Here is a 13,152-nt window from a genome sequence, read left to right on the forward strand (position 1 = left end):
CACTTATTGAGATTTATCCTGAGAAAATAATCAGAGATGTGAGGTTTCATAAGGGACAATACCCACAGTATTTTTAGAGTAACAAAATTTTCAGAGCAATGTATGGGTCTCATATTGTAATGATGATTAAATAAATATAGTAGAATACTTAAAATGTGTGCAAAAAGAGGTTTTGATGCTTTATTGTGACTTGAGAAAATATTTACGTGATAATACCGAGTAAAATTTTCACATGGTAGAAAGAATGACCCCGAAGCATGTACACGTATGTATATACACACGTCAACATATAAAAGACTGATTGGAAAAAAATAATGATTTCTCCATCTATAGAATAAAATTGTGGATTTTAAATTTTCCATTTTAGAAATTTCTCATAATTGTTTTCACTGTATCATATTTTTACATATTAAAAATATTTTTTAAAACAATATTGGCATTCTGTCAGTGAATCCTACTGCTTCAGGACAAAGCCCGATCTGTGAGCCCCTGAAAGCTACCTCCTGACCAACAGCCCTGAGGTAACAGAAAGGAGCCAGGGCCGGCGCTGCAGGGGTGGCCCCGGGGCTGGATCTGCAGCTTAGTTTGTGTGGCATAAGGAGAATTGCTGCAGGGTTTCGCTCCCCCAGCAGCCTGAAGGAAACATGACCGCCCTACTGAAAACAGAAGACATTAGGAAGAAGAAGTGCAATCCACACTGCCTTGTGAAAGTCCACACAGCAGAAATCCTCTCCAGGTGGTGTGGGGCTGGGGAGATGGCTCAGTGGAATAAGTGCTTCCCTGGCAAGTGCAAAACCCTGAGTTCAATCCCTGGTTCCGCCAAAATAAATAAATAAACTAACTAACTAACAAAACCTAAGTACAAGTATAGATTATGCTAGGGGAAGACCACAGCTTGTTCATTCAGCTACAAATACCATAACTAGATATTTCTGGAGGCCAGGCAAAAACCTAGACTGAGGATTCAACAGCCTCAGGAAGTCACTGTACTTCAAGAACTTATCCCAGAATAAAAATTGGGCCTTATTCTTGAAGTCTGAAATCTAGGAGATTCAGGCAAATAAACAGACAACTGAATTGTGTAATAAATACTTCGATGGAAAAATACATGATCGTCAGGAAAACTAGCTACATCTGGGATGCTAGAAGCTTGCATATTATAAGCAAGCACTGCGTAAGATCTATAGCTAAGTACAATAGTCAGGACCAGACAGAAAGCTGCACAGAGAGAGACCAAGAGAGGGAACAGTACTACAAAGCCTCGAAGCAAATGAGGCCATGGTGCATTCTAGAAAGCACTCAGTGATGGCAGCACCAAGGCAGCGAGGAGAAAGATGCAATGTGTGTGTATTATGAGTTTACACTATACTTTCAAACAGGGAAAACATTCATGCAGGCCTGAACTGGATGCAAGGTAAGTTTTGGTGCTGGGAAGGTCAGACTGGGCTCACTAGGCTGAAGAGCAGGGAAAGTAGCAACTTGAGGGAGGGCAGATGGAGATGATGAGCTTTATACTGACCCTGTTGGCCAGCGGGGCACACACCATACTGTGTGCCACAGAAGCTAGGCCACAGAAGCACACTGAGAAGTCTCCAGTGTATTGGTGGTAGCTGGCAGGGCTGAGCTCCTAGCGGGGCCCAGTACAGCCAGAAGAGGGGATGCAAGATAGGATTCGAGGGACCCTAACACTAAAGGCTGAGCTGACTGGACTGAGTGTGGCACAAAATGTGAAATTAACTCATTATTAAGACCACAAAACTTTCTGTACAACTATCTGGGAAGCGAGCCCTCAACAGGCACGGAGTCCTTAGAGGACATTTCAATCCAAACCATAAGCAGACATTCGCGAGGCTTCTCATAAATCCTTAACTAAGAAAAGCAAAACGAAGGAAAGGCAAACCGAGAAAACGGGCTGAGGATATTGGCACAGTAGCCACAGAAAAGGAAATCCAAAGGCATTTTCACCTAGAAAAGAATTTCAAATGCAGAATAAAATTTGGCATTAGTGTCGGAGTTCATCGATCTAACAGCACTCTGAAGACAAGCAGCCCAGGCCCAGAAGGGTGAATCGGCAACTTTAGCACATCGTGGCTTGGAGTATACATTTTTACAACTGCAATAAATTAAAAGTAGATGGGATTGTTACACTTGATGGCATATCACTCTGTTTCAGAAAGTTTGAGCCCGCAAATTTATTTGTGTTGTAGGGGGGGGGAATGAATACCACAATTCTTTTGCAATAGAATACCTGAGCTTATCTAACTGTAACTTTGTACCTGTTGGCAATCTCTTTCCATCCCCAGTATAGGATGGACTAAATTTTGTTTTGGCTCTATGTTGAGACCATATACAGGCCCCAAAATGAATGGGACAGTTATATCTGGGGTAGGTATCCAACGAGGTGTTTTATGAATTATACAATGGAAAAAGCAAAGTGTTTGATAGTGTTGAGAGCTGCAGAAGGTGGAAAATTGGTCACATGTGTGAAAGCGGGATGAGGTCTCAGTGTCTCTACCTCAGTCCTGAGAAGCATCCTGACTGGTTAAACGTAGGCTATTAGTCACTAGGCAACCTTGCATCTTTACTGTTACTGACTTTGCAAAGGTATAAATAAACATCCATTGTTACTCAAGGGGTCATCTCACGAACCAGGCAGACAAGTCACTACCCAACCCAGCTCTTGTCTTCTTGTCTGTCTTTTCCTCATTTCTGCTGCCGTTTCTCCTCAGGTACAACGGATCATAGTGAGAGACCCATGGAACCCAACATGAGAGTATTAAGCAGTTATCTTCTAACCCAGTCTTATTTTAACACATGGTGGCATTATAGCCTTTGCCTGCTCTCTGGAATGCCTTTTCGCCAGGCTGTCTCCTGCTTCTTCGAGGGTCTCTCAACTCAAACATTGATGCCACAAGGGATCCAAATATGGACTCCTGTGCTAGAGGAGCACAGCTCATTCACTGCTCACTCGCAGTCGCATGCATTCATATCCAACTGTCTTTCATTATTGGAAGTTGCCTTATTTATTTACTTTTTAGTTGCTCATTCTACTCAAGATAAATTCTTTTGAAAGGCTGCCTGCTCTATTTACCATGGCATTCCCAGCCCCTAAATGGTGTCTACCTTGGTGTCTCAGTTACTCTTCTCAGGCAAAATCTCTGGACCCAAGCAAAATTCATACACACTTTCTGTCAAGCCATAACAGAAATCATCCAGAGTCCAACAACCAACACAGTCCTTCTTCCCAGAAGCAACCTCTCCAGCCTGGTCTTCACAGGCAGGATTTCTACCAGCCCTCTGGTCTTCTGAGATCTGACTAGAATTTCCCATACAGAACAGCTGAAGCTGTTTCAGTGCTTCTCTTATAGGCGACATCTCCAAACCTTTCCTGTCTCTTCCCATGCACCATTCCCAAAAGCCCATAATTCACATGGTCATGTTTAGCCATAGCAACAACCCCACTCCCAGTACCAAATTCTGTTTCAGTTACTATTCTTTCATTGCTGAGACAAATACCTGACACTCAAAATGAATGAAGGAAAGGCTTATTTAGCTCACAGTTACTGGAGGTTTCAGCCCATACTCAGCTGGCTCCAAGGCAAAGTGGCACACTGCAGACAGCAGCCTTTCATGGCAGTGGCAAAGAGGAAGAGCAAAATGGCAGAAGCAGTGGCAACAATGACAACAGAGAACAAGTCTGTCTCCCTTATGTTGCATTCAGGCTGTCTGCCCCAGGCTGGCTGCAGTACTCACACCCATAATCCCAGTAGATTGTGAGTTGACCAGAAACTCTCTAAGTCCACCCCATGACTGCATGAGGCTTTGTGGGGACAACCAGACACAAACCATATCTTCTAGAGTAGCTGCTCAATAAATTGCTGAATGAAGGAGTGAATGAATCATGTTTATGACATACTACGATTTACATACAAAATGCACAGTGTGTGTGTGTGTGTGTGTGTGTGTGTGTGTGCTCTGTATGTTGTCTATGTGTGCACACACACTTCTGCCAAAGTGAAATCTAGGGCTAGATGATAAAGATCAGAGAAACTCATAGTTCTCATTCAGTATCTTCTTTCTATACATATATGCATTAGTCATCGAGTAAATGTTTTTCAAGGGAAAAATACAGAACAGGTGGAGGAAAATGAGTGTGCAGCAGGCTTTGAAAAAGAGCAATCAGAAAAGTAGAAGAGAATCCAAGAAGTTGTGGTGCTGTGGAAAGGAAGAGAAGAGCACCTCAAGGGTGGAATGACCAACAATGCTGAACAGTGCTACCATTTCTAGAGGACTGAGCCTAGAGGTGGCTCTGGAGATAAGTAACATAAACCCAAGTCACGGAATTTGCCCCACTGACCTCAGCAAGGCATGTGCCAAGTGGGGTCTGGTGGCCAAATAAATTTCACCTCCCCAGGTACTGTCGAGCCAGAAGTCACACAGTGACTGCCAACCACACCCAGGACTGGGCTCTGAAGAACAAGCACAGTAACAGGATGCAACACTGGCTTTGGTTCTAAATCCTGATACATTTTACACTGTTTCATGATCTGTACCTACTATGGAAGGTCACAAATACAGAAACAACTGATCTCACAAGAAGCTTATTACCCATAGTTCTCAAGAAAATGGAACGTGCCAAGCCAAGCAGGGCATAGGATGAGGCAGATGCACAAACAGAAAGCAGAAGGAGTGAAGGAAAACACACCCTGGCCCTGAGTAGATACTCCAAGTGAGAGGCAAGCTGGGGTAGGAAGCTTGAGCACGTTTAGGACTGGGAAGCTGGAAAACTATCAGAGGGCTATGGGGTATGGAATGGCCCCGGCTGTCCAGCACCTTGGCCTGGGGCAGTTTAGGATGTGGGAAATGTTGGGCTTGGTGTGTAAAGTTTAGAAAAAAGAAGTGCTTGGAGATACAGACTCTGGATTGGTGGGTGTTTGTTTTATGCCTAGATGTGAACCCCGAAGTTTCATGTGCTCCTAGGTGGGGCTTAACAGAGATTATTGGATTTGGGGGTGTCACGCTCTTCAGTAGATTAGCTCACTACGGACTTGAACCTCTATCAACTGTGAGAGGAGACAGTTCTCCTTGAGTTGTGGGTGTCAGCTACGTGTCTGCACAGTGAGAAAGCAACTGAGATTGTTGGTTTTGCATAGTAATGGCGCACTCACCAAAGAATCATTTGTTAACTCTAGAAGCAGCTAACTCTAGGAGGTGCAGTCTTTCTCAGGCCAGCAAAGGCCCCAAGATGTTGAAGCATCATAAAGTACTGAAATAAAACACATAACTAATCTAAAGACAGAACCTGTAAATAACATCTCCGACAGTATATGCGGAATAAAAAAAATCTATCTTTGCCCTTCAGCTGGACTATGAGTAACTCCAGATGTCTCTGTCTAGAACTGACCCACATCAGTGCCTCCCACATCCTCCCCTACCACAGCCTCTGCCTTTGCAGGCCTCTTTTTCTCTCTCTCCTCCCCTGCACCTACAGCTCCAGGGCTCATTCTTCCATGTGCCCATCTGTCAGCCTCACCAAACCCTTTAACTTCTATTTATAAACAAGCTCTCCAGATTTAACTGTTTGATTACTTTAACCAATATTCTCAACTTTATTGTCACTGTGCTCTACATATTCAGTTTTCAAACATTCATCCTGTTCTCTAACCCCTCTGGCACAAATCTGTGGGTACTTAGTGTTGCCGAAGAAAAATCTCGCTCCCTTTGTTACTAATGCCAAGAATTATGAGCTCCTAGCTCAGCTGGGCTTTACCCTGAGCTCCACAACATTGCTGCATAAGTTACTGTACACTGGTATCACACAGAGATTAAATTCTAGTGTCTGAGTCCTGAGAGACTCTGATTTCCTTTGTCTTGGTGTAGGTAAAACTGACCAGAGCATAGCTTCCTCCACTGGAACCCAGCCTCCCCTTGGGGACAGCCCTGCATTCAGCCCCCAACCCCCGACTCTCCCTACTCCCACCCTCTACAGCCCTTTGCCTACCACAGTCTGCTTCCAGGACACAGGGGCTGATGGGAGCTCTGAAGCTTTCAACACATAATGCGAAGGCCGAGGGACAACTTCACCCAGTGGAATTTCTAAAACATTGCTTCCAGAATACCTAGCGCAGCCCAGCAAGTGCGGCATGCAACACTTCAGGTTTGATGCAGAGAATGTTAGAACAGCTTGTATTTTGCAAAAGAGAAAAATGTAAAGAAAGGTTGAGTTTACAAGGCAAAACCAGATACAAGTAAATGAGTGGGGAAATAATAATCAGTTTCTGTTCTTAGCACTGCGCGTGCCTCTCTTCTAAAGTTTCTAAAGTATGTTAACACAAAGATACTTAACATTCCTAAAGCACGAGCTGGGAACTGAACATTGTGTTAAATACACAACAAAGATCATCTACTGTAACTTCACAATAGCCCCATGAGGGAAACATTATCATCTGCCTATTTTTCCTGAAAAAAAAACTAAGGCAATAGACTTGTTTGTTCATTGTAGGAAATGCACAAATGTGGAGTTATTATTCAGACGTGGGGGTTCAAAATTCAAAACCTACCCTTTGAGCCACCAGGGGGTCATGATCTAAGTAATACAACCTTTGCTGCCCAGAGAACATAAGAGACCAGAAATATTTAAGGATCTTGGGGAAATGTCCCCTCAGGGATGGAGATCCTTGTCTGCAGACCATCAGATCTGAAGTCTATCGTGTTTTGACAACCAAAGGCAACGGACTAATTAAACAGGCTGGGCTCAGGAACTGTTAACAGAACACAACTGTAGCACTTTTAACCCACATACTCTGCAGTCTGCACTATGAGGTAGCTCTTCTAACTTTGGACTAATTCTATAGCATGTCTCACGAAGTCTTGTTCCTTCCTGAAAAAATAGAAGTTTCTAGTCACTTTCAGTCCCCAAAGTGTTCCCATTGAAGTCTCCAAAAGATGCAGTCCCAGGTCAAATCAAAACTCCAACCTCACACAGGATAAAGCCTCTTCTTGTCCCAATGCAGATATTTAAACTGGGGAGGGTTGGCTTTTCTTCACCCCTCTCTAATTCTTCTTCCTCCCCTCCCTCCCCACCAGACCCTCCTTAGACAGCCACTAAGGCTTCTTGGGCTGAGGAAAGCAAAAAGTCTTTGTGGACAATGTAAGAGCAGATTCCCAAGGTTGGCCCTTCACACCATCATAGCTTCCTTGGAGGAAATTCAAGTGGACCCACTGCAGCACCCTTGAAAAGGTCAACCTCTGCACCCATCTTCAATTCTCCAGTCACCTTCCTCTCCTAGCCACACAAAATTCCTCCCTCAAGTCCTACATATCTCAGGGTCCATCTCCTTGGGGTCATAGTTTCCCTTCAAGGACTCTTATGAGGAAATCACAATGAAGCCTGGCTCACATTCCTAGAGCCACATCCGGTCTGCCACAGCCTGTGAGCATCTAAGTTGTGCCCTGAGGAGAAATGCCAGTTCCTAGGAAGCTTCTTCTGACTCTCTAGCCCCTCTGACTTCTCCTCTTCCTGTTTTTTGGGGATTCCAAGGCTCAAAGCCTTCAAAAGAATTAGTGGCTTAATGGGAAGGAGAAACCCATCTGTCCTTCATATGTGGAAGCAAGGGAGAAGGAACACCAAAAGATACCAAAGGATCCTCTCCAATTTCTGTTCCCCACCTTTGCAGTTTCATGTTGAGGTGGGGGGTGGCAGTAGAGTTACCAATTGGTTTTGGAAGCTGTCTCTGAAAAAACTACTTGAGTAAGCAAATATTTCACTTTGGGCTGTGTGGGTACAGGACATCGATCTGGTTGGTCTTATGCAAAGACAAAACTGAGAAAGGATCGATGTTAATATCCCATTATACAAGTGGCAGACTCCTTGGATAAACAGGAGGAAGTTTTCAGACCTGAGTGTCTCCTGACTTCCAGGGACAGACACTGAAGTAGCTGCCAAGGCATAAAATGGCCCTGGAAGGTAAGGGATCGATAAAGCATTGGACTGTTGTGAGTAGTGTCCCTGAATCAGCCCAGTGTGGGGCCAAGAGAGGCAAGAGACTGAGCACAGAGGAGAGAGATGCTGCTCAGAACTCAGCCAGCAAGCGGCTTCCCTTGATGGAACTCAACACCAGTCAAGTGATCACCAACTCCGAGGAAAGGTAGAATTTTTCATTCGTATTACCTGGGGTGGCAGCTGAGGGTGAGGTGATGCCAAGTGGGGTTCATGGACGGAGGGATGGAGACAAAGGTGAAGAGGAGGCCAGACTCAGAGGATGAGGCCAGGTAGAGAAACAAAGTGGGAGCATTGTGAATAGCAAATTAACACAGAGGAATAAAGGAAGGTTGAGGAATAAATAATTAGAATCAGTCTGTTTCCCATTTCTGCTGTAACAAGTTACCATAAATGTGGAGACAATGAAAGGTCTCGCTTATGGCTCTGAACGTTGAAAGTCCATAATCAGTTTTAGTGAGATGAGGTCAAAGATTTGGGGGCTTATCCACTCGAGGTTTTGATGAACTGGTTTTTTTTTTGTTAGCTTTTATTAGTCCCCAAGATTGTGACCCACCCCCTGAGTCATTCTAACCTTTTGCTTCTGTCACATCTTTCTCATCTTCCTGTCTCCCGCCAGTAAGGACCCTGTGATCACATAGGGCTCACCTACACAATTCAAGATAATTCCCCCAATGCAAAAATCTTAGTCACGTCTGCAAGATCTCCTTTGTCATATTATGTAATACAGTCACGGATGCTGAGGAGTAAGAAATGGACATACATCAGGGTCATTACTCAATCCATCTAGGATCCAAAGTGCTAGGGCAAAATTGAGGCAAATCACCCTGCAGGCTCAAGAGACAAAAGTTAAATCAAGTTTCTCATCAAAAGGTGTCTTAGTTATTCTTCTCTCATTGCGAGGACAGATACCCAACATTCAAAATTAGGAAAGTAACGGTTTATTTAGTTTTATCTAGTTTATTTAAAAGGTTTACTGGAGGTTTCAGTCCACACTCAGCTGGTTCGAAGGCAGAGCGGCACATGGCAGAGAGCAATCTTTTGTGGCTGTGGCAAGGAGCAGAGAAAAAAAGGAGTGGCAGCAGGCAGATGCAGCATCCACACCCACAATAATCAACCACAAACTCCAGAAGCCACCCCATGGTGGCATGAGGCTTTGGGGGGCAAGCTAGACACAAACCATGACAAAAGTTCAGACAGGAAATTATGTATGAGTCTAAAGAAGCACCCAGACAGAGTTTTCTCTGCTCCTTTTGGTACTGAAGTGTCATTTTGTTTAGCTGGAGCATGGAAATGATCCCAATGGTAGACAGCTACTGCTTGCATGTCTCTTACCTCATGCACAGAATTTCAGTTCATCCATGAATAAAGAGACTCCAAGACCCTACTATGTGGTGAGACAATCACACAGTTTGACATCTGAGGTGTCTTGGTTTCCATCTTGGCTGGCTCTTCATCAGCTGTCCAGCTCAGGCCAAGTTTCTGCTTACCTCATTTGAAATTCAGTTATTCTTAATTGCACAGGCTAAGGTCTCTTCCTTAGATCACAGCACACAGCCCATCCTCACTTTAGGTCCAAGCCCATACCAGTCAGGGGAATTCAGAGGAGTCTTTCAAAAGGAACCAGAAGGCACGCTTTACATGCCTTCTGCTGGGTGATCACAACCTGACTGTCTTAGAGATGCCATCTGACCTGTCCTGGCTGAATCCCTTCATTTTTCTCCTCTGCTCCTATGGATCCAGACCCAGGGCACTGCATCTGTGGTGAACAGAATGGAACAGAGTAACTGGAAACTGAAGCCAAAGGCTAAGAGGTACCTGAATGCTAAATCACGGTCAGAATGCATGTGGAGGAGATGAATGAATGTTAAGAGCTGACAGACTCTCCCTGGGCAGAATTTCCTCCATGGGCTAAGGAGACTGGTGGCCAAACACTGTTGAAAATGAAGGCCCAATATCTCCACTCATGACAGGGTGAGAGCCAAATAGAAGAGAGATCAGACTCCAACTCCCTGTGCCAGATAGACACTGAATAGAGACCAGGAGGTAGAGCATGGATGACCCTTTGGGGACTGTACATCAGCATATGTTTGTTGTTCTTAATCCCAAGTTTCTGAGATCCTGAGAAACGTATATCCAAACTCATGACCTTTGCATCTGAGCACTAAGACTTGGCCAAGGAGGGTAAGGTCCTCAGTATGTGATACAGGGCAGTGGTGGCTCATCTATAGCATGTGTACCACAGTAGACTGTCATCAAGGAAAGCTCTAACAGGTTCTCCACCCTTGATAAGGGGAATCCTTTAAGTGCTCCTGCTCTGGTCCTGGTTGGGGGAAGAATAAAGGCAGCATGAAGAGAAGCATATAACCAAGTCTGTGTGTCCTTCCTGGTCACAGGGCAAAGTCCCAGGAGTGGAAGGTGTGGAAAGCTCAATGTAGAAGTGTTTCTCACATCCTTCTCTGGAGCTCTGGATGGAGACTATGGGCCAGGGAAATTCAGAAACATAAAAGGGGCTGGGGAGCAATGGAGACTTAGCTTTCTATGGTTGTGAGACAATACTTGAAATAGGTGAGCTAAGGAAAGGAAGATTTATTTTGGCTCTTTTAGAGGTTTTGGTCTGTGATCACTTGGCTTTATTGATGCAGGACCATGGCAAGGCAGATTATCAGAGTGGGGAACTGATAGGAGAGCAGAGTTTCCCACCTGGTGGAGGATGGGAAGCAGAAAGAAAAAAAGAAGGGACCAGGGAGAATATATGGCCTTCAGGTGAACACCCAAGTGCCGGCTTCACTCGAGCAAGCCCCACTTCCCAGTTCCTACTGCTTCCCAGTTACCTGTTAAATTACAAATCTATCGATGGATAAATTCACTCAGAAGGTTGACGCCTCGTGATCCATCCACCTTCCGAAGGCCCCAGGGGTGCACGGGGGATCAAGCCTTCTACACATGAGCATTTGGCGGCATTCAGACCCAGACCACAGGGGTAGAGAAGCAGCAGTGGAGGAAGTGTCAGGATGTCCTCCTGAGACCTGTTCCTGGTTTTCAATAGGTGCTGTGTGCCCCACATGCCTCATGGGAGATGTAGGACACTTGGATTCAGTTCGGGGAAGGAGGGAGGGAGAGAGAGAGTGAGACCATTTGGAAAAATCATAGAAATCCAAAACAAACAGTCCTCCACCACAGACTTCCACAGTGGACATCATAGGCTGCATCCACATTAATCTTCTGTATCTCATTGAAATCCTATGACAGGAAGGTGAGACTCATTGCCTGGCTGCCGAGACCGGCAAGAGGGCTATGAAGCAAGAGTAATCCCACACCCTCCACCCAAGTCCCATAAATTAATCTGATCTGTCAACTTCTACTATCAGGTTGAGAAAGGAGGACAAGAAACAATAAACTATTCTGACACATGGCTTGACTTCAAATTAATAGAATATTTGCCTGGGGAGATTATGTTGAGATTAACTCTTTAAAGTATAGGGTACTGAGATGCTTTTAATTAGCAAATTATGCAGCTCGTTCTGTTCCATCCCTTTCTAAACTACCCATGGCAACTGAAAAAGATAATATAGGAGAAAACAAAGAAGCTACATTGTCATGGAACATCAACAAAGAATATTTAAACCTTTTTACTTAGCCAAGTTGATCTTTTATTTTATTTTATTTTATTTTTTTAGGTTTTCGTTTTATTAAAAATTTAGGTAAAATAGACACAAACTTACCATTGTACCAATTTTAAAGATGCAGTCCAACTTTATATTCATATTATATTTCAACTGTTATCTATCCCAAAACTGTTTTGTTATCCTATGCTGCAACTATATCTATAAAATATTTTATATAGATATATTTGTGTTGGGTTTTTTTGTTTTGGTTTAGTTTTTTTGGAGTTTTTTCATTACTTATTTGTTCTGAATATTATGTTATATACTACATACAATTTTTCATTTGGTGACTAATTGATTTAACGAACTAATCACAGGAACATATCACAATTGATAAATGAAGAATTTCTGTATATATTTTAAATCCATCGACTATATAATGGAAATTTTTTTTTGTTTTCTTTTTTTTTTCAAAGTTTTATTGATAAACAGATAGCAATGAGACAGTTTCAAATCAAATCGGAAGTACAGTTTCAACAAATAATACATTGCATATATTCTTCTTAGTGGTTAATTGCTGTACAAGATGCGGACTTGTGATCCTATTTACAAACACCATTAGAACAAATCTTGAAGAGGCACTGCGGAGCAGCTGGGGGTGGGGCCATGAGGCATGAGCTCCGCAGGAGCATGTAATTGCCCTCGGGAGATTCCTGGGCTCCTAACCATCCTCAGCCAAGACTGGCAAATAGGGCCTCCACCTAGGAAGTGACAGTGAACCAGCCCGAGCAGCTTCCTAGGCAGTCGGCTGCCTCCTGGCCAAAATGGGTCCTGAGCAGGAGGTGAGCACAAAGCCCTGGTGAGTGCCCCGAAGAAAGAGCTGAGAGAGGTGAGAGGAAGCAGCTTGGTCTTTTGGGTGAGGCCAGGGCTGCCCTTGGCCCCTCTGGTGTGATACTGGCAGTGTCAGAAGCTGCTTGGACTCCTTCTATGGTAGTCACGATGTAGCTCACTGTGTTCACGGCACACAGTGGAGGTCCCGCTGTCAGGCACGGAGTCAGCAGTCCAGCTGAGGTGATTTGTGTGTGCAGATAGCTATTGCCGTGAGTGAAGAAAGGAGAGGTCAGAGGAGAGAAAGCCATGTTCTTGGTCTTCAATCATTTGTGTTACTTTGGAGAAAGAAGGAAGAGCTGTTGGGATTGGTATAAAATCCAGAGGTAGATCTTAACTTCCATCTAGTTTGAAAACCAAAATATTGTATATTCTCATCTATCAAAAAATATAAACCCAAACTGTCCTATTAATCAGTTTTGAAACTGTCTTATTACTATTTGTTGCTCAATAAAATAAAATTTTTTTCAAAAACATGCCTATTTTTAAAATATATTCTAATTTTTAAATGTTTTTTCATCATATTCTGTAGGGACTTAAAGTTCTACATATCAATACTTAATGAAAAATACCTGTTCCATGTTATGCCTAAAATGTTTAATATTCAGACGGATAGTGAGATTAAGCTTAACAGCCTAGGTTGTATGGTAATAACAA

At 43.7% G+C, this 13,152-nt stretch overlaps 1 protein-coding gene across 1 annotated transcript in view; it reads left to right on the forward strand.

Moving 5' to 3' along the window:
• The first annotated feature begins 7,953 nt into the window (after nt 1-7,953).
• Nucleotides 7,954-13,152, forward strand: part of LOC105741887 (olfactory receptor-like protein OLF3) — an 8,579-nt gene continuing 3,380 nt past the window's right edge. Inside the window, exon 1 of the mRNA XM_012514201.1 lies at nt 7,954-7,966. Coding sequence (XP_012369655.1) covers nt 7,954-7,966 — 13 coding nt within the window. The remainder of the gene's footprint in view (nt 7,967-13,152) is intronic.

The sequence above is a fragment of the Octodon degus genome, unplaced genomic scaffold (genome assembly GCF_000260255.1).
Source record: "Octodon degus isolate 3935 unplaced genomic scaffold, OctDeg1.0 scaffold00027, whole genome shotgun sequence".
In the NCBI taxonomy this organism is placed as follows: Eukaryota; Metazoa; Chordata; class Mammalia; order Rodentia; family Octodontidae; genus Octodon; species Octodon degus.